The 18,787-nt window shown below is 57.7% G+C and overlaps 2 protein-coding genes across 4 annotated transcripts in view; one reads left to right on the top strand and one right to left on the bottom strand.

The window, feature by feature from the left end:
* The window catches only part of NIBAN2 (niban apoptosis regulator 2), a 51,325-nt gene extending 42,575 nt beyond the window's left edge, over positions 1-8,750 (top strand). For 2 of the 3 annotated variants that reach the window (XM_066256154.1, XM_066256155.1), the window contains exons 6-14: positions 1,228-1,343; positions 1,906-2,010; positions 2,101-2,263; positions 3,329-3,516; positions 4,827-4,982; positions 5,453-5,569; positions 5,808-5,915; positions 6,071-6,182; positions 6,622-8,750. In XM_066256154.1, the coding sequence (XP_066112251.1) occupies positions 1,228-1,343; positions 1,906-2,010; positions 2,101-2,263; positions 3,329-3,516; positions 4,827-4,982; positions 5,453-5,569; positions 5,808-5,915; positions 6,071-6,182; positions 6,622-7,214 (1,658 nt within the window). In that variant the 3' untranslated portion in view covers positions 7,215-8,750. The remainder of the gene's footprint in view (positions 1-1,227; positions 1,344-1,905; positions 2,011-2,100; positions 2,264-3,328; positions 3,517-4,826; positions 4,983-5,452; positions 5,570-5,807; positions 5,916-6,070; positions 6,183-6,621) is intronic. The other variant, XM_066256156.1, reaches the window with a different exon arrangement.
* Positions 8,751-9,736: 986 nt separating this feature from the next.
* LRSAM1 (leucine rich repeat and sterile alpha motif containing 1) overlaps positions 9,737-18,787 on the bottom strand; it is a 42,840-nt gene continuing 33,789 nt past the window's right edge. The window contains exons 22-26 of the mRNA XM_066256157.1: positions 16,780-16,878; positions 15,360-15,491; positions 14,174-14,255; positions 11,878-12,023; positions 9,737-10,548 (exon numbers count right to left, since the gene is read on the bottom strand). Coding sequence (XP_066112254.1) covers positions 10,423-10,548; positions 11,878-12,023; positions 14,174-14,255; positions 15,360-15,491; positions 16,780-16,878 — 585 coding nt within the window. The 3' untranslated portion in view covers positions 9,737-10,422. The remainder of the gene's footprint in view (positions 10,549-11,877; positions 12,024-14,173; positions 14,256-15,359; positions 15,492-16,779; positions 16,879-18,787) is intronic.

Consider the following 18,787-nt stretch of genomic DNA (forward strand, 5'->3'; position numbering starts at 1 on the left):
TCCCGCCAAGTGTCAGGTCCCTGAAGCGCAGGGCGGAGACTTCCCACCACCCCGTCCCAGTCCAGGGGGCTGCCACTGCAGGGATGGGGGCAGGGCCTCAGTTTCCCCACCGCTGAGCTCCCTTCCAGCTCCAATAGGCGATGAATGACTCCTGCAGTCAGCGGATGTGGGAGGGGAGGAGTCCTTGTACACCCGAGGGGCTTTTTCTCTGTGGGGGTGACTCAGCCTATAGTCATCGCAGTGGGAGCCGAGGTTTCAGAAGCATGAGCTATTTCCCTTCCCTCGGCTTCGGGGACACAGCGGTCGGGGGCATGTGGCCAGGGTTGCTGTCCGCTGCCTGGCTCTGTGGTGTTTAACCATATTCTTCCCCAAGTCAGGTTTTGCAACTTCCTGCAGCTCGCCTCCTCAACACCTAGCAAGCAGGTTCATCTCCAGCAGGGGGGAGGTGGGTTAGCTCATCTGGGTCCCCACCACTGCCACCACCAATATCAGAAATAGAGAAGTAGTATTTTATATTCAGACGTGGACACCCAGCGGTGACCGAGGCAGACCCCGGCCTGCCCATGGCAGCCAGAGCAGTTCCTCCCGCAGTCCCCAGTCAGGTGCAATGCGGCCCTGGGGGCTTCCTGGTTGATGGGTGAGGCCTGGCTGGGGGTCATGGTTCCAGTGTTCAGCAGGGGAGACTGAGGCTCTTTAGGGTTCTGCAGTCCGGAACCAGGCTTGGAACCAGACCACGTCCCACGGGCACAGTTGTGAATCACGGTTGTTCACAGATTGTCTGTGGTGGCTCCATCAGGCCGTGTGGTGGAGAGCATCTGCCCGCAAAGCTGAAAACACTGCCTAGCCCTTCGCAGGGAGAATGCGCAGGCGCTGACGTAGAGCGTGAGGGGCGGGGCGAGGCCGCCTCCCTCAGGAGGGGGGGGTGGCTTGTAGTCCTGGCTCTGCCCTCAGTGTCCTCGGACCACGACCTGGGAAGTAGGGTAAATGACCGTGCCCATGTCTTGGGGTGGTTGGGAGGACTTTAGGAGATAAGGAGGACATGGAGGACGACTGGTGGCCGCTGTTGGTGGTGGGTGGTTCTCCCTGTTGCTGTCACTGTAACTACTCCTGCCCTCAGATGACAAGGACGGTCGGTGTGCTTGTGGGCTTGGCTGTCTGTCAGCTGCTCTTGGTGGAGGCCACTGGGCCGTCCTCCTGACCTTCTCTCTCCTTCCCTCTCCCGGGCAGGAATCCCTGAGAACTCTAAGGTGGAGGGCCCCGCGTTCACAGACGCCATCCGCATGTACCGCCAGTCGAAGGAGCTGTACGGCACCTGGGAGATGCTGTGTGGGAACGAGGTGCAGGTGAGGCGCGGACAGCCGGCGGGGAGACTGCGGAAGTCCCCCAGGGCCTGGAGGCTGGGGTCGGGCACAGAGACAGGGCTCTGGGGGTGCTGCCTCTTGGGACTGAGGCAGCAGGCTCAGATTTGGATAGGCGGAGACTGAAGTTGGTCATGCAGAGGGAAGTACTTGTTATTTTGTTCAGTCACTTCCTGAGCATCTGCCCTGGCCCAAGTGCCCCGATGCCACTGTGAACGAGAGGGACGCAGCCCTGGTACTCAGCTCTCTGTCTAGTGGGAGAAACAGACGTTTGACAAATGAATACACATACTTCTATGCACAGCCAAGGTGGGGGGAGTGTGTATTCCAGACAGGAAGGCAGTATGTGCAAAGGCCCTGAGGATCCTGAAGCACACTCACGCAGATAGGCTGTGGGAAGGATACTCAGGAGAGGGCATTAGAATCACGGAGCATGAAGCCAAGCCCTGAGGAGGTAGGTGCCTGAGTGGCCAGGCTTGATGGAACATGGGGAGGACATACTGGGCCACGCTCCAACCCCTGCCCCAGCCATGCCTCCTGGTCCTAGATCCTGAGCAACCTGGTGATGGAGGAGCTGGGCCCTGAGCTTAAGGCAGAGCTCGCCCCACGGCTGAAGGGGAAACCACAGGAGCGACAGCGGCAGTGGATCCAGGTGCGTGGCCTGCGCTTAGGGGCGGGGGCTGACGGCCTGCAGCTTCCGTGCACCCTCAGCCCGGTATTGACGCCACGGCCCTGCCCGCAGATCTCGGACGCCGTGTACCGCATGGTATATGAGCAGGCCAAAGCGCACTTTGAGGCAGTGCTGTCCAAGCTGCAGCAGGCCCGGCCGGCCATGGAGGCGGTTATCCGCACCGACATGGACCAGATCATCACCTCCAAGGAGCACCTGGCCAGCAAGATCCGAGGTAGGCAGGCCACCCGCCATGCTTGTCTTTGTTGGGTGGACCTGCTGGGACCACCAGCCCTTCAGGGGCCAGGGGCTACTTCCTGTTTTTTCATGGACTCCTGTGCATTTCACAACAATGACTTAATTCACTGATTGTTTTTTTTTTAAATCAAAATCAAGTCTGAGCTATTGTTTTCCACACACACACCGTCCCCCGGAGTTGTTTTATAGCTATTATTTCTATAAACCCAGCTCTTGACGATCTCAGTGTGTGTCAGGGAGGTTCAGCCTTCTGCCTGACTTCAGCCGATCGCAGATTTCCACCACGTGTCATTTTAGCAACATCAGTTTAACTTGGTGATGATTCACTTTCACCACGTCTGACTTTTCTGAGTCAGCTTATGCTCCTTTCCGTTCCCAGCCAGATGGGCTCCTTTGGCTCCCTCGTCACCATAATACACTGGCCGACAATTATATTCTTGACTGGCTATATTCACAGTGAGTGGATAGAACACGGAGAGTTGCCATTTATTCCGTGGAACAAACAACACGAGCCGGGAAGAGGGGAGGGAGGGACCTCAAAACACCCCAGGGTAAAAATGCCGTGGTCAGAATGTCTGGAGATGGTCCCTGTCCACGGGGACACAACCTTTCACACGGTCACGCTGGGCCAGGCCACACCATTCCAGAGCCAAGGCCAGCTCAGTGTTTGCAAAACTCAGAGGTTCACTGCATCTACTAAAGTGTTTCCCATTATTTTAAAAACAAACGAGCAAGACCCCCCGAAGATGTTCTTTTGTTCTGCCTGTAGCTGCAGCACCTGTAGACAAGCAGGTCTCTTCATTTCTTGCCATCACAGTTTCAGAAATATCAAGGTCCAATCTCAGAATACCCTGTCATTTTGGCTTCGTGGGTGTATTGTCTTTACTGTCTCTAGAATCATTGTTTGCTGTTGTTGTCACAGGTGGTTTTCTTTAGAAAAAAGCAAACAAAAGCCCAACAGCCTGCCTCTAGCTGTGGGGTCCGGGATGGCAGGGAGGTGCTCCCAGAGGGACATCAGCTAACCAGCTCCCTCTGGGCGCAGCCTTCATCCTCCCCAAGGCAGAGGTGTGTGTCCGGAACCACGTCCAGCCCTACATCCCGTCCATCCTGGAGGCCCTCATGGTGCCCACCAGCCAGGGCTTCACCGAGGTGCGGGACGTCTTCTTCAAGGAGGTCACTGACATGAACCTGAACGTCATCAACGAGGGTGGAATTGACAAGCTGGGCGAGGTGAGGCCGGCCCTCGACCTCTCGGGAGCCCCTCCTGGGTTTGGATCTGGTCTGTCCCCAGCAGGCCGTCACTGTGACCCGCAGTGGGCTGCTCCCCTCCCAGCATAACCTGCAAACAGGGTCTGAGGGGCTGAGTGTGAGGCCAAGGTGTTGGCTGTCCTGTTGGGAGCCAGCAGTTAGAGGTAAGGGGGAACTTAACCCCTGCCAGCAGTCTTCATAAACCAAGTGGGCTGCTAAAATATCAAAGACCTTAACAGAGAAGGGAGGGAAGGAAGGAGGAAAAGAAGGGAGGGGAGGAGGGGAGAAAGAAAGGCAAGCTTCAGATATGAGGACTATAATGTAGTTGTGTAATGCCGGTGGGCCGAGGCCAGGCAGGTCCACACTGGATTCAGGCAGACGGCAAAGGAACTGCGGAGCCAGAAGTTCCCGGTTTATAGGAGGCTCGCAGGGACAGACGAGTGAACAAGGAAAGGAAAACGGCTTTTTGCAGTGGAGGGCAAGGGATCAGGAAGACCATCTCTCGAGGTGGTGGCTGAGGGAATCAGGGGCCACCCTCGCGGTGGCGGGAGAGCCATCTGGGAGAATCACCCCCACCTGAGGGAAAGCACCCATAGCTTTTCATAGACACACATGTGGCTTTCTGCCACGTGCTCATGCACTAATTGTGCAGAGTGCTTGCAGCTGGGAAACCAGTGAGCAAGCCTAACACAGCTGCTTCCCCCACAAACTGTCAAGGTAGAATTAAATACGTGTGTGCCGTTTCACGTGCACGCCAATGGAGACAACCCAGCTCTCCGCTGTTCCTCAGTTACCTGGCTCTCAGGGTGAACGCCCTTCCACAGGCCCCACATTGGCTGGCTGGAGCCCCACGCTGTTGTCAGGGGCAGATAGCATTGATGCTGTAATCTTAGCCTCTTCCATACCTCAAATTGGAGAGTCCACAGACAATAATAATCACAGAATTTGAGAACCAGAGAAGGACCTTAGTGATCATGAGAAACCACCTGATTCTGAGGCTGAGAAACATGAGACTCAGAGAGGGTGAGTGACCTGCCTCAGGTCACCCAGTGCCCCACAAGGGATGAGAACCCTTCCCTTAGCACCCCGGTTGCACTGCTGGACCACGTTCCCCCTGTCTTCAGATCCCCATCCTTCCTGTCTTGGGCCCTCCATCCCGCTGGCCTTCCCTGGGCCTAGTGCCAGCTCCGGGGCCTCCACTCCGAGGCCCCAGGAGAGGTGTGGGTCTGTGGGGCTGCCTGGCCGCTCAGGCAGCCCGAGCTCAGGTCCCACCCGCCCCTGCCTCCCTGCAGTACATGGAGAAGCTGTCCCAGCTGGCGTACCACCCCCTCAAGATGCAGAGCTGCTACGAGAAGATGGAGCCGCTGCGGCTCGATGGGCTGCAGCAGCGTTTCGATGTGTCCAGCACTTCCGTGTTCAAGCAGCGAGCCCAGATCCACATGCGTGAGGTGGGCCAGGGGCTGCTGCCCCGCACACCCACACCCCTCGCCCTTCCACAGCCCCCTCACCTGGGAGAGTCCCTGCTCCCTGGCCCACCCTCCGCGTGTGCCACCTGCAGCCATGCTCAGCAATGCGTGCTCTCCCATCTACATGGAACACCTGTCCCTCTGTTCACCTGGCTGATTCGCACTCATCTTTCAGGTCTCGGCTTAAAGAGCCCTTCCTCCATGAAGCTCCCCAAGCCCCCTCCTGCAGGGCCCAGGACCTCTCTTTCCTATCTCCTTGCGGCAGGGACGGCCCCAGTGCCCAGCACTGTAGACAGTAGTGGCACAAGGGCATGAGCACAGTGAGCGAGCGTGCAGGCCACCACGCCTCCCGGCTTGGCCTGGGACAGCTGGCCAAGGAGCCCCTCGGAGGCCCGCAGGAAGGGGCTGCAGTCACTCCGGGGCCTTCATGTGCACCCTGGTGTACCCCACAGCAAATGGACAATGCCGTGTACACCTTTGAGACCCTCCTGCACCAGGAGCTGGGGAAGGGGCCCACCAAGGAGGAGCTGTGCAAGTCCATCCAGCGGATCTTGGAGCGGGTGCTAAAGGTGAGCGGCCCCAACCCCTGGGCCTGCCTGTGCTGGGTGTGGCCAAGCCCAGAGCCCCTTCCCCGGGCTGGCGCCAGGATTGCTGCTTCTGTGGGAGGTGCCAACCACCCACCCTCTTGTACAAATGAGGACACTGAGGCTCAGGTCACACCACCAGCCTCTGTCCTCCTGCCAGGGGCTGGCGGAGCCCACTGACTCTGAGCGGCCCCCTACGTCCCCCTTTCCTCTTTCCTGGCAGAAATATGACTATGACAGCAGCTCCGTGCGGAAGCGCTTCTTCCGGGAGGCGCTGCTGCAGATCACGATCCCCTTCCTGCTGAAGAAGCTGGCCCCCACCTGCAAGTCGGTGAGCAGCCCCGTCCCCCACTGAGCCCCCTCCGGGTCCCCTGAGGGCTGGGGCCAGCCTGTCCAGTGGCCCGGGTGGGGTGGCACAGTCCCTGCAGACCCTCTCTGCCCCAAAGCCCTGACCGTCCCTCTGCCCCATGCCTTCCTGCCCTGCAGGAGCTGCCTCGGTTCCAGGAGCTGATCTTCGAGGACTTTGCCAGGTTTATCCTGGTGGAGAACACGTACGAGGAGGTGGTGCTGCAGACGGTCATGAAGGACATCCTGCAGGGTGCGTGCCAGGCCCCTCCGGGAGGGCTGCTGCCCGGGCGGGGGTGTGCGGGTGCCCCCGCTGCTGGGGCCGCTGTGGGGATTCTCACAGACAGGGGGCTGACGGAGGAGGCTGCCAAGGCCTTCCTGGGGTGATCAGCAAAGCTGCAATGAAAATTGTGAGATTTAGGCCTAGGGGCTGGGTCGGCCCACAGGAGGGCAGTGTTAAGTCTCTGTGCCTCAGTTTCTCTGTGGGTCCTTGGCATTTCAGAGGAGTGTCGGATGAGTGATAGGGTGATACAGCTTGGGCTTTGGGTTAAGGTCACGGCTCCTCCTTCCTGGTAGGGAGGCCTGGCATAAGTCATGTCCCATTGCAACACCACCCAGGCTGTGAGGAGGCCCGTGGGGGGTGGTGTGGTGCCCGTTGCAAATGTCCTGACGCCACCTTGTCGGCCCCGTAGCTGTGAAGGAGGCCGCCGTGCAGAGGAAGCACAACCTGTACCGGGACAGCATGGTCATGCACAACAGCGACCCCAACCTGCACCTGTTGGCCGAGGGCACGCCCATCGACTGGGGCGAGCAGTACAGTGGCGGTGGTGGCGGCAGTGGGGACAGCGGCAGCCCCAGCCCCAGCGTCCCAGAAGCAGCCACCATCTCGGAAAAGCGACGGCGTGCTAAGCAGGTGGTGTCTGTGGTCCAGGACGAGGAGGCAGGGCTGCCCTTCGAGGCTGGCACTGAGCCCCTATCACCTGCGTCCCTTGACAGTGTCACTGAGCTCCGTGGCCTGCTGGCCCAGGATCTGCGGGCCGAGAGCCCCCCGCTGGCTGGCCTGCTCAACGGGGCCCCCGTGCAGGAGAGCCCCCAGTCCGTGGCCATCCCTGAGGCCTCCTCACCACCGGCCTCACCCCTCCGTCAATTCCCCCTACCTGGAAAGGACCTTGAGCCTCCCAAGCCCAATGACCAGGAGACCGGAGAACAGGTGTCCAGCCCTGGGGGCCGCCCCCCCATCCACACCACGACCGAGGACAGCGCAGGGGTGCAGACTGAATTCTAGGCTGGTCGCCCCCGAGCCTCTGTTGGACAAGGCACATGGGCCTCTCCCTCCGAGGCACTGGCAAGCTTGGATCTGGGCAGGAGCGTGGATCGTGTCTCCCGGTGGGGGTGGGCAGGGACGGGCCCACCTGAAGTCACTTTATTGGGTTCGGTCATACTTTGTTGCTCCGTTTTCTCTTCTATGGGGTGACCTTGGCTTTCCTGCTTGTGCTGGAGGCTGAGCATAGCTGAGGGGAGCGGGGAGCACCCAGTGGTCCAGTTCTCTGGGTCCTCCCTTCCTACCTTTCCTCTGTGGCCTGTTTTCCTCATGGGTCTTGCCATCCTTGCGAAGGGAGGCAAAGGAAGGCGTCATTTGCTGTGACTCGGAGCCCGTGAATTCCCTCCCCTTCTACCAAGGGCTCATTGGAACCAGGAATGTGGAGCACTGAGGCCCATCTCTGGGCTCCACTCCCCTCTGCTCAGTTTCAGAGTGGACAGTGGCCTTGCTTTCCCCACCCTGGGTGAGGGGAGGTGCAAGGCGGGGGTCTTCGGGCTAGAGCCAGGCTGGGGGGTGCTGGGGAGTGCTGGGGAGAGGGGTTCCTCGGGAAGGGGGTGGGCCACAGGCCTGGGATGCAGTGAGAAAGGCCCTGAATGTGCTGGTCTGGGCTGAGGAAGTGTCCGAGGGCAGGAAGGGGGCAGCAAGGGGCAAGCAGGTGGCCAGGGGTAGAGGGAGCTTGCTGCAGGCCTTCAGGCCTTTGTCTCCCCCCACTTCCGGCCCCTGTGGTCTCCTTCCGCTGGCGTGCTGGGGTCGGTCTTCAGGAGTCCCTCTGTCCTGCCCTTTCTGTGCCCACGTGCTGGGTGGGGCTGACGGGAGGATGGCACTTGGCTTAGAGGAGGGTTTAGCAGGTGTGGATTCTGTCTTCCGAGGGCCACCTCCAAGGTACGTGCTGTCTACCGAGTGAGCTGGGAGGGCTTCTGAGGGGCCAGGCTCCCCAAGGCACCGCTGGTGGCCGCTCTGAGAATCTGGGGCCAGGCTGTGGCTTGGCCCCTGCTGCCTTAGTCACCAAGTCACTTCACCCTAAAAATTCCAGGCCCTTTTTTTCAAATGTGAGTCTCTTGGGGTCCAACCGTCCTTCAGTTTCTTGTTCCAGGGGGTGAGGGCTCTGCGGAGGTGACCCCAGCTGGCGGCCCCAGCCCCTCCCCTGCTGCTTTGAGGGGGGGCCGACCGGGCAGAAGCAGACTCCTTCGGGGTCTTCAGGGTGGGGCCTCCGCCCAGCTCTGCATCCTCCATCCCCTTGATCTGCTTCCTGGGGGCCGGGCCTTGGACCCCCGGGACGTGTGGCAGCGGGTGGTGCTCAGGGTCCCCCAGTCTCCCCAAGCCCTAATCTCAGATGCCTCACTAACCTCTTCTACCAACACAGTCCGTCTTAGGATGCTCTCTCTCCTCTAGTGCCTTCATTTGGGGTTTTCTAATCGTCCTTCCCAGATATTGTATTGAAAATATTATGCAAACTGTTTAAGCTTCTACTAATCAATAAATGCTTTATTTAAAGCCCACGGCCTGTGTGTGGTGGCAGCGGGGGGGGGGGGGGGGCTGGGCTTGAGACTGCGTCCAGGAGGCCTGTCCACGCACCGTGGCTTTCTGGGCTTGCTTGACCGGGTACCTCGAGGTCAGGTTCTTACATCGCCCCGCACACAGCGGAGGAGACCGGCGCAGAGAAGACATCGGGTATACAGGTGACTGGCCGCCAGCAGCTCGGGCAGCGTTCTCAGCTAGGTCTGTGCAGGGTGCTCTTCAGCACCTCGGTGACAGGCCCAGAGAGCCTCCAGGCCGTGGGGCACCCGGAGTGGGGTGGGCCCCGGGCTCGTGCTGGATCCAAACAGCAATGCCAACATTTTCAAGACTCCTGATCACACAGCTGGCCCTTGCTATGGGCCGGGCGCCTTACGTGCAGCAATTGCCACGTCACCAACGTGTAAAACGAGGCCCAGGAAGGTGGGGAGCCTTTGCTGAGGTTATGGGGCACAAGCACCCCTCACCTGGTGGGTGTGGGCTGCTGCATGCATGGGTAAAAGCATGTTCCTGCTGGGTGGGGCGGCAGTCAGTCACCATGAGAGATGCTGGCTTCCTTTGTACCAGCCTGACCAAGGAGAGAAAGCTGCCCTTGGCTCAGAACCATCGGCCAGAAAAGACAGAATAAGTGCAAGTCTACAGCAAGACCAAGGTGCACAGTCCTAGAATTGTGCAATGCGTGGGTTCAAGCCCAGCACTACCGTGTTCTAGTTCAAGGTCCTGGGCATTCGGCCCCCTCAGCCTGGGCTCCCTCACAATGGGACGCACAGCCCGGGCCCAGTGTCGCACCACCTGCCCCAGCTCTCCGTGCCCGTCTCTCAGCCTCCCCCCCCTCCCCCGCCCCCGTAACAAGGGGAGGTTAACACAACTTCACACTCGGGATGTCTGCCTCCTCCCTCTCCTGACTGAGGTGCAGCCGTCTCCTGGCCCCACCCCAGGCTCCATCAGGACCCAGTGATGACTCCAAAAGAGCAGGCTGGAGGTGGCTTTATTGACGTTCCTGCTTTGGGTCTGCAAAGCTCGCTGCCCGTCCTTGAGCTGCTGGGGTAGGTGGTGCAGATCAGGAAAGCAGGGGGACCCAGAGCGCTGGGGGGCAGAGCAAAGGAGGCTAGGAGGGGCCCACGTCGCTTGTGGCACAAGGCCTGTACTGAACACATTCCAGCTGATCAATCGGGCAGCCCATGGTGGCCTGTGGCCACACCGTACACCAGCTCCATCTGTGGCCTCCCCTCCCCCGGCCAGCGCCCCCTGGCACTCCCACCACCCTGCCAAATGGGACAGCACCATCTCCGTTTCCCTGGTAAGGACACCGAGGCCACTGAGGAACAGGGACCTGCCAGTCAGCTGGGAAGTGGCAGAGCCACACTGCCCAGGACACTCGGTCCTGCGCTCAGATGGTGGCACAGCTGCCTCTCCATGTCCCAGACCCTTGCTAGCGCCCCGAGGGATCCTCTCCTTCCACAGTACTCGGGTCGCCGCCAGGAACACTCACTTTCTGCCCTGGCCCAGCCCACACGTGCGTGGGAGATCGAGCGTGGGGCGGCCTCCTGGGCTGTGGGGCAGGACCCAGGACAGAGAGGGCCTTACTAGTCTGGGCAGGGCAGGGGGCTGAAGCCCTGGACCTGCGGGTGGCAGAGGTGGGGCTGGCAGGGCTGGGTCAGCTGCTGTGGTAGATCCGGAGGCGCTGGGCGATCTCTTGGCGGCACAGTGGGCACGTGCGCAGTGGCTGGCAGCACTGCGGGCAGCAGCAGACGTGGCCGCAGTTGAGGAAGATCATTTGGGCCTGAGGAGAGAGAGCAGGAGCGTCTGGGCCCTGCCCTAACACTGTGGTTGCCTAACATCACTCAGCTATCCCAGAGAAACGCCACACGCAGCAGGAGAACCCAGTCCGGCACGGTTTCTCCATATTTAGTTAAAAACCTATCAATACCCTTAAGCCCCACCCCTTTCTTTCTCAAATAAAACTGGATTATTTTCTCTGTTTTCCCACTTGCCTTTTTTTTTTTTTTTTTTGACAGAAACAGAGTCGGAGAGAGGGACAGATAGGGACAGACAGACAGGAAGGGAGAGAGAAGAGAAGCATCAATTCTTCGTTGTGGCACCTTAGTTGTTCATTGATTGCTTTTTCATATGTGCCTTGATCAGGGGGCTACAGCAGAGTAAGTGACCCCTTGCTCAAGCCAGCGACCTTGGGGCCATGTCTATGATCCCACGCGCAGGCCAGCAATCCCACACTCAAGCTGCCTGACGCTCTACCCGCTGCGCCACTGTCTCCGCCTGTCACCTGTCCTGCATACTCCCCACACCCTCTCGGGCTGACCGCTGTGGTGCTCTCTGTGCAGGGGGGCCAGGTTGTGTCCAATTTTTGTGTTTTTTGCGCACCTGCCCAGCCCCTCCTCAGTCTGACCGAGTCCAACGTGATGGCTCAGAGGCCATGTCCACGCTTCGCCGCAGCAGTTCCTCCTTTCAGAGCTGACTGCCGGGTGCTAACCGAGGGTGCTCCCAACCAGCTTTGAGGCTGTTCAGGGCAGCCCTCCCTGTGATAGCAAGAAGTTGGAGGCCAACCTATGGGGCCCAAAAGCAGGAATTTGGTTAAATTTATAACCGACGAGTCTGTCCGCATCACAGCCTACCCTGGGTTTGGTAAAGACCACAGAGTGACCAAATGTTCTAACATGGCCACCTTTTCTAAGTAGGATCACACAGTGGAGGGAGGGGTGGATTTTAATTTTATATGTTATGTTGTTTAATTTTTACAGCAAGGGTGAATTTGGTTCTAGTTTTTTTAAAGGACAGTTTAAAACAGCCTCTTCAGAGAAAACTGTGTTGTTGATATTCAATGACTTGGGAAAATTTCCTTAATGTATTTAGTAAGTTGGGAAAAAAACCTCTTTTGAAGAAAAAAAAAGGTCCAGAAAATGATGTTAGCATTGCTCATATTTGGGTCATGGGATCATGAATCATTTTTATTCCCTGTATTTTCCACAATTTCTAATGAACACAGTCTACTTCTACAGCTAGAAAACTGTTCGGAAGACCGCTGCCTGAGCAGTTTGGACAGCTGCAGGCCGGGCAGCAGGGGGCGTGGGCGCCAGCTCCTGCCCTGACTTACCTCCCGCTCCAGGCACACGACGCACTCCGAGGTCTGCACCTCCATCTCCGTGGGCGGGGCCGATGGCCTCACCGACTCCGGGAACTCCTCAGGGGCCGTGGGCTCCAGGGCCCCGAGGACCTGGCCCTGGGGTGGTTTCAGCAGCTCTGTGGGGACCAGAGACAGAGGCTGAGCCAGGGTCACTCCCAATGACCCCAGCCCCTAGGGGATGCCCCTGGCTCTGCCTTGCCCAAGTGGGCTGTGAGCTGGAAGGTGGGGGGCACTCTGATCTCAGAACCAGGGGAAGGACTGCCTTACCATACACCCTCTTATTTCCCTTCGCTGAGTGTCACTCCCCATCTGTATAATAGGGGTGCTGGGAGGCTGGCGGGGAGGGTCGCAGCACTGGTTAAGTGAGGCCTCTCACACCTCCCCTGCCCTGACTCGTACAGGCCACTCTGCAGGAGGGCTCGGTCCCATTCAGAGATGAGAAACTGGTGTTCAGAGAGGAAGCGCTTGCCCAAGGCCATAGTGCCACCTGGTGGTGGGGCTGTGGCACAGGAGCCCCAGTTAGGGGCTCTGGGTGGACTGGGCCTGCCTCTCAGCTTCTCCACCCAGTGGCAGGAGACAGGCTGGCTGCTGTCCATCTGGACTCAAGAAGCAGGGAGAGGAGTGAGAAGTCCCATGGCTGCTCCCCCCACTCCCTGGCAGAGCCCCCAGCGTGCCCACGGCTCTGCCCTGGAGCAGGACATCAGAATGGGCCCGTACAAAACGCAGTCTCTTCCATTAGCACGCACTGTGCACCATGGACATCCCTGAGTCTTTCTCCAGCCCTGACTCCATCTTCATCACAGTTCATGTTTCATTTTTTCTACGGTTTGAATTAAGAACAGTATTTCTCTATAATTGGGATAAACCCTTAAAGATTTTGAAAAGGTTATTACAAACTAGACACTCTCAGGGTATCAGGGTGCCCCAAACCATCATGGTAAAGAGGCCCTTCCATATTTAATATAACACATATTGAGTCCTGGGAGCAATGAGAATTGGTAGGAAAATGCCTGAGGATCTCCTGTCCTTTCTGGAGCTAAGAAGGAACAATCCTGCCACTGCCCCCTTCCCTGCGGCGTGGGCACAGCCAGGAAGAAGCCCTGAGCAGCCGAGGCACGGGCAGCAGGGACAGCTGGAGAGGGGGCTCAGCCCTGAGCAGGGAGCATGCCTGCTAGCCCCGGGTTGGTGGGGGAGCGCGAGAGGCAGCCATTTCTCCATGGTGGAAAAGGTCGGAGTGACTCCTTCCCGAGGGAGGCTCATCTGCTAGGGTTGGAGTAACCCAAGCCCTGATGCCAAATGCTTCCTGACCTCCACTTTGACAGCAAGATGGGCCAGTGCTAGGGGACATCTGGAAGGTGTCTATTTTGCATGTTACGGGATAGGAAAGGACTTTCCTTAGGCTGAGTCAGTCCCTGGAGTAAAACTGGCTGGAAAGCTGGAGTCTGCAGACGGCATGGAGCTGCCGTCAGCCCTGACACCTGGGACCTAGGGCCGCCTCCCAGGGGGCAGCCCGAGCTCCTGCCTCAGCCCTGCAGTCTGGTCCGGCACCTCCAGCTTCCGCCTCGGACCCAGGCAGCCCTCCTCCCCCGACCCCCGAGGCTGCCCCCTGGCCCTGTCCTTCATCCTGTTCTAGGCCCCAGGTGTCCTTTCCCGTGTCATGGCCCCTCGGTCTTTTCCCGAGGGGGCAGCAAAGCCAGCAGTTCAGCCATGTGCCAGCTGTGTGGTGATACGGGAGAGGAGCTCACCTCTCCCTGCCTCAGTTTCCTCATCCCTCAGATGAGGATAACAACGGGGCCCAGCTGCTGGGGTTGAGACAAAGGGGACACACGGTCCAAGTGAAGTGGCCGGCCAAGGCCTGGCACCTGGGTCATGCTGGAGATCGGTTCCCCAAGCCTGCCGGTACGTCAGCTGCAGCACCGCCCTTCCCCTGGCCTCTGCCGGGGCTGAGGGCCTTCACGACCTGCACCCACCCCTTCGCCACCCATCATAAGCATCCTTCCGGACAAACCACAGGCTGCCCCAGGCATGGTGTCGGGAACAGCTGATTTCTCCCTCGGCTCCAAGGACCCAGGGTGTGTGGTTTCTAGTGTCTGTAGGGTGGGTTCAGGGAAGGTCATGGGACGGGGGCCAGAAGGGCCCCAACGACTGTGGCCTGTTTTTCTCATTTGTAAATCCTGTCCCTTTAGGAGGGAGCCTTAAGTCCTGGTAGGGGCTAGAACTAGCCCTTGGGGCTTGACCTGAAATGTAAGCAGCAAGGTGTTGGTACCTGGCTGGGTCCTGGCCGCGTCCAGCAGCTGGTGGACTCTCCTCAGGATCTCGTGCTGCAGGCCAGCCTCCGAGACGCCCACCTGCAGCCGTCCAAGAAGAGCAGACATTGGCGTAGCCCGGGCAGGAGCCAGCTATACAGCACTCAGCCACAGGAACTGCCTCACTCGGCTGCTGGCACCTTGGGCTGGAAGTATGGAGGCCTACCGGGGCCCAGGGCGCCCGGGCTCACCCATCAGTGAGGAGAGGCAGAAACGGGGCCCAAAAGGAAGCCAACAGTGGTAACGACCACAGCTTACAGGTGCTTCCCTGCATGACCTCACGTCACCCTCATGCCGGGCCTTTGTCACAGTTCACGAGGATTAGACCAAGCTACTGAGAAGCAGCAGCACCAGAGTCAACCTCAGCCTCCAGGGCACAAGCACTTGAGCTCGGGCAACATGGCTGCCACGTAGCCCTTATGTCCAGGGACAGCCCTTCCGTCTAGGGACAAAAAAAAAACAACCCTTAGGGACAGGCAGTATAGTACAGTGGTCAGTAGCAAGGATTCTGGCACCAGACCATCTGGCTCAAGTCCTGGCTCTGCTGTGTGACCTCAGGCAAATTACCACCCTAGTGTGTGTCTCAGTTTCCTCGTCCGAAAAATGACGACAATGACACCTGCCTGCCCGGTTGTGGGAGGAGGCACGAGTGAGTGAGCGAGAGCAGTCAGGACGGCGCCCGACTCGAGCAAGCGCTGCAAAGACCGCGCTGTCGCCATTATCTGTCACCTCTGAAGAGCAGACGAATTAGCGCAATGTACCCGAATGTAGCCAGGCTTAGGCGGGGCTGCCGCTATAAGATCTCTGCAATTGAGGGGTGGGGTCGGGGCTGGACCGGATGGCCTCCGAGGCCCTGCGTTGACCCTTTGAGGTAAAGATCATCCAATCTGAGCAGGTGGGGTGGTCTGGGGTCAGCAGGACCTACACCCCTGAGTCTTCTTAGCTATAAGGCATGCAGGGCAGGCCCTGCTGGTTGGGGGCAGATGGAGTAGGTGTTCCAGCCATCTGGAAGGGGGGGGCCCTGGGACATTTGCTAGTAGCAGACCTGACCAGGAACTGCAGGAAGAACGGGCTGACCCCTGGCCAGGTTGGGCCCGTGGCCCAGCCTGCCTCCTTCCCCTCCCCCCGAGAGGCCGTTGAGCCCACCTTGGCCAGGTCCCGGGGGCTCATCCGGCTCAGCATGGCCAGCGAGATGCGGTGGTGGGCAAAGATGGGCAGGTAGTGCTCGGCTGACAGCTCCACCAGCAGGGCCGCCAGCGGGCGCTCCATGCCTTCTTCCTGCCCAAGAGAAGTCGAGGGCGCCACGAGTGGAAAGAGAAACAAGAAGCCCTTATTTACCACAGCAAACAAAGGATCTGAGTGTATAGAAGATGTAAAATGCATCCTTGGAATTTTTCCTACAAAAATGCATGTGTGAGAGCACACAGACAGAGGTCCAGGAAGTTCACTGCCACTCCACTTGTAACCTGGAAACGGTAAGCAACTTAAGTACCCACCAGGAGGGGACCGTTTAAATACAGTGTGTCCGTAAAGTCATGGTGCACTTTTGACAGGTTACAGGAAAGCAACAAAAGACGATAGAAATGTGAAATCTGCACCAAATAAAAGGAAAACCCTCCCAGTTTCTGTAGGATGATGTGGCAGCATGTGCGCATGTGCAGATGATGACGTAACACCATGTATACAGCGGAGCAGCCCACGGCCATGCCAGTCGAGATGTGGACGGTACAGAGGAAAGTTCAGTGTGGTCTGTGGCTCACTAAATTCAAATCCATGACCAAAGTGCAACGTGAATATCGGCGCGTTTATAACAAAGCACCACCACGTAGGAATAACATTACTCGGTGGGATAAGCAGTTGAAGGAAACCGGCAGTTTGGTGGAGAAACCCCGTTCTGGTAGGCCATCAGTCAGTGACAAGTCTGTAGAGGCTATATGGGATAGCTACCTAAGGAGCCCTAAAAAATCTGTGTGTGAGCCCACATCGAACTGCACTGAATAGGTATGAAACTGGGAGAGTTTTCCTTTTATTTGGTGCAGATTTCATATTTCTATCGTCTTTTGTTGCTTTCCTGTGACCAGTCAAAGAAGTGAACCATGACTTTACGGACACACTATAGATGAGGGTTCATCCGTATGCTGGAGTCTGTGCGTACTGGAGTCTGGAAACAGTGAGGACATCTCTATGTATAGGCCTGGACAACTGCCCCTCACTAAGGTGAAGAGAAAAAGGTTGCCAAAATAGTATAAATAGAAATACTCCATTTTTATTTGAAAAAAAAGTGTGTGTGGGAGAGGGAGGGTGACAGAGACAGAGGACCACATCTGTCTTGTCCACAGCAGGTGTTTGGACACAGCACTGTCACCCGCCGCGCTGGCATGCCCCGCAGGCCTGCCCACTGTGCCCGGGGTCTCTGCTGCACACGGCGGTGACCGGTGGCTGCGCTCACCAGAATGAGCCCTCCCTCTCTCGCATTTCTGTCCCCCTGGGGTCTAGCACAGGACCTGGTATACTTACTAGCCACCGGAAATATGGTGCCCTCCTGCCGGGCGCCCCCAGTCCTTACCTGCAGCTTCAAGGACAAGGGTTTCTGGTTTAAAAGCCGTTGGTACTGAATCAGCCAGTAATTTTCCTGCTTCGTTTCACTTTTGGCTTCTAGCTCCGTCTGCCAAAAAGGAAGCAGATACTGTTAAGTTACAAATCAATGGACGGCATCTGGTATTTTACAATCTTCCTAGCTGCTGCCACCGTGTCATTTAAATCACAGAAACGGGAAAGGCAGGAAGCATCACTCTCCCTGGTTTACTGCTGAGAACGGTCTACAGATCTCACACGCCCGGCCGGGAGGCCTGGCCCTGGGCTGCTGACACCTGGTACCTTGCTTTGTGCACTGCTCCTCTGGGAGGGACGGACACTTTCTCATCTGCTGTGGGAACAGCAAAGCCCTAAGCAGCCACCGCCTTCTCCCACAAAGCTCAGGCTGGTCTCCTGGTGCCAGGCCAGGAAAGATGCAGGATTCTGAGGACATCTCCAGCTTCTGGGGTGGCCTTCACCGTTCTGACAGAGCTGGAGCACTAGAAACACGCTATTGAAATGGATTCCTTCATTCTGTCATTCAACAAATATTCCTTTGAATATTTATTATTGTCCTGGGCCAGGCACTGTCCTAGGAGCTGGGGACAGAGCAGCGAACAAATGGTATGGACAGTAGCCACTCACGCCTCTGGAGCGCTCTGTGCCAGACTGCTGTGCACCCAGGTGCCATCTTACCCAATTCTCACAACTGTGAAGTTGGGTCTGCGTCACACTTGAAGAAACTGAGGCTCAGAGTGATCAACAGCCTGCCCATGGTCTAAGAGCTGCCCAGCGTCAGGGCCAGGGCTCAGACGCAGGTCTGTCTTGCTCCAGAGCCTGTGCTCTGAACAGCTGGGTGGGCAGGCCCACCAGGATGGCAGGTGCACTGTGGGGGCCAGATGTGACGTGGGAAGCAGGAGTTCAACACCAGCACTTCCTCAGTTGTCTTGGGAGCCTAACTGCCCTTTGGTGGTCACTCCTGACCTTGCCAAGCTGGCTCCCATCTTCTGGCCTTGGCCCGCCTTGGGCTATAGACAGACTTCTCTTCTGGAACTATAACCCTGACGTTCACGTTTTGCTGAGGTGGTGCTTCCTCTCCTGGACAGTGAGTCCCTCGAGGCCCCTTGAGGGCTGGAACACAGGGTCACATTGTGTGGTGGCTCCTGCACAATGCCCATGTGACTACAGTTTGTAGACGGCAGTAAGGCGTCATGAGGGAAGGGCAGCTTCTGATTAGCACAAACACAGCATCTGGTCTCATGCGGGGCTTGGGAGGAAGCTGGCCTCAGTCCTCTCCGAACCCTGCACAAGGCCTGCCCGGGTGGAGCTCAGAGGAGGTCGGAGCAGGGGAGAGGCTTGGTCCTCCCAGCTCTAGCTGGTGGGCTGGCCTCCGCCCTCACCACTCAGATGAACATGGAGTCTGGAGGACATGACCCAACCTCCCACCTAAACGGGGCTCTGCCACCCCAAGGATGTGCCAGGGTCAAACTCACTTGGGAACAGGAGGCAATGAGGCAACTCCTGTTAAAGGTTCACTAAAAGGCCTGCCCTAGACACAGCAAGTCCTCTTCTGGGCATGTGTCCTGGGGAAATGCTCAGCTGTTCTCAAATACTTAGCTACAAAGACGGCCAGCGAGCACTGCTTATAAAAGTAAAGAAGGAAGTAGTCTAAATGCTCAGCCACGGGCTCAGTGATCACCTATCCAAATGTAGCCATGAAAAGAACACAGAGAAATATTCTTTCTAGTGACATGAAAAGAATAGAGGAACATGGGCTGGTCACCCGGGGTATGCACTGTTTTTGTTTGTTTGTTTGTTTGTTTTTTGCACTGTTTTATGTTTAAAGGCACATGCATGCATGTAGCTATAAATATGTACCACAATGTTTGACAAATATACACGAAAACATTAGCGACAGACAACTCTCACAAGTGTGAGTCTTTCCCTCTGTGCTTTCAGTCTTTTCTCTGACAAACTACGATCCGAGTAACAGAAGTGTT

This window comes from Saccopteryx bilineata, chromosome 2 (assembly GCF_036850765.1).
Source record: "Saccopteryx bilineata isolate mSacBil1 chromosome 2, mSacBil1_pri_phased_curated, whole genome shotgun sequence".
Lineage (NCBI taxonomy): Eukaryota > Metazoa > Chordata > Mammalia > Chiroptera > Emballonuridae > Saccopteryx > Saccopteryx bilineata.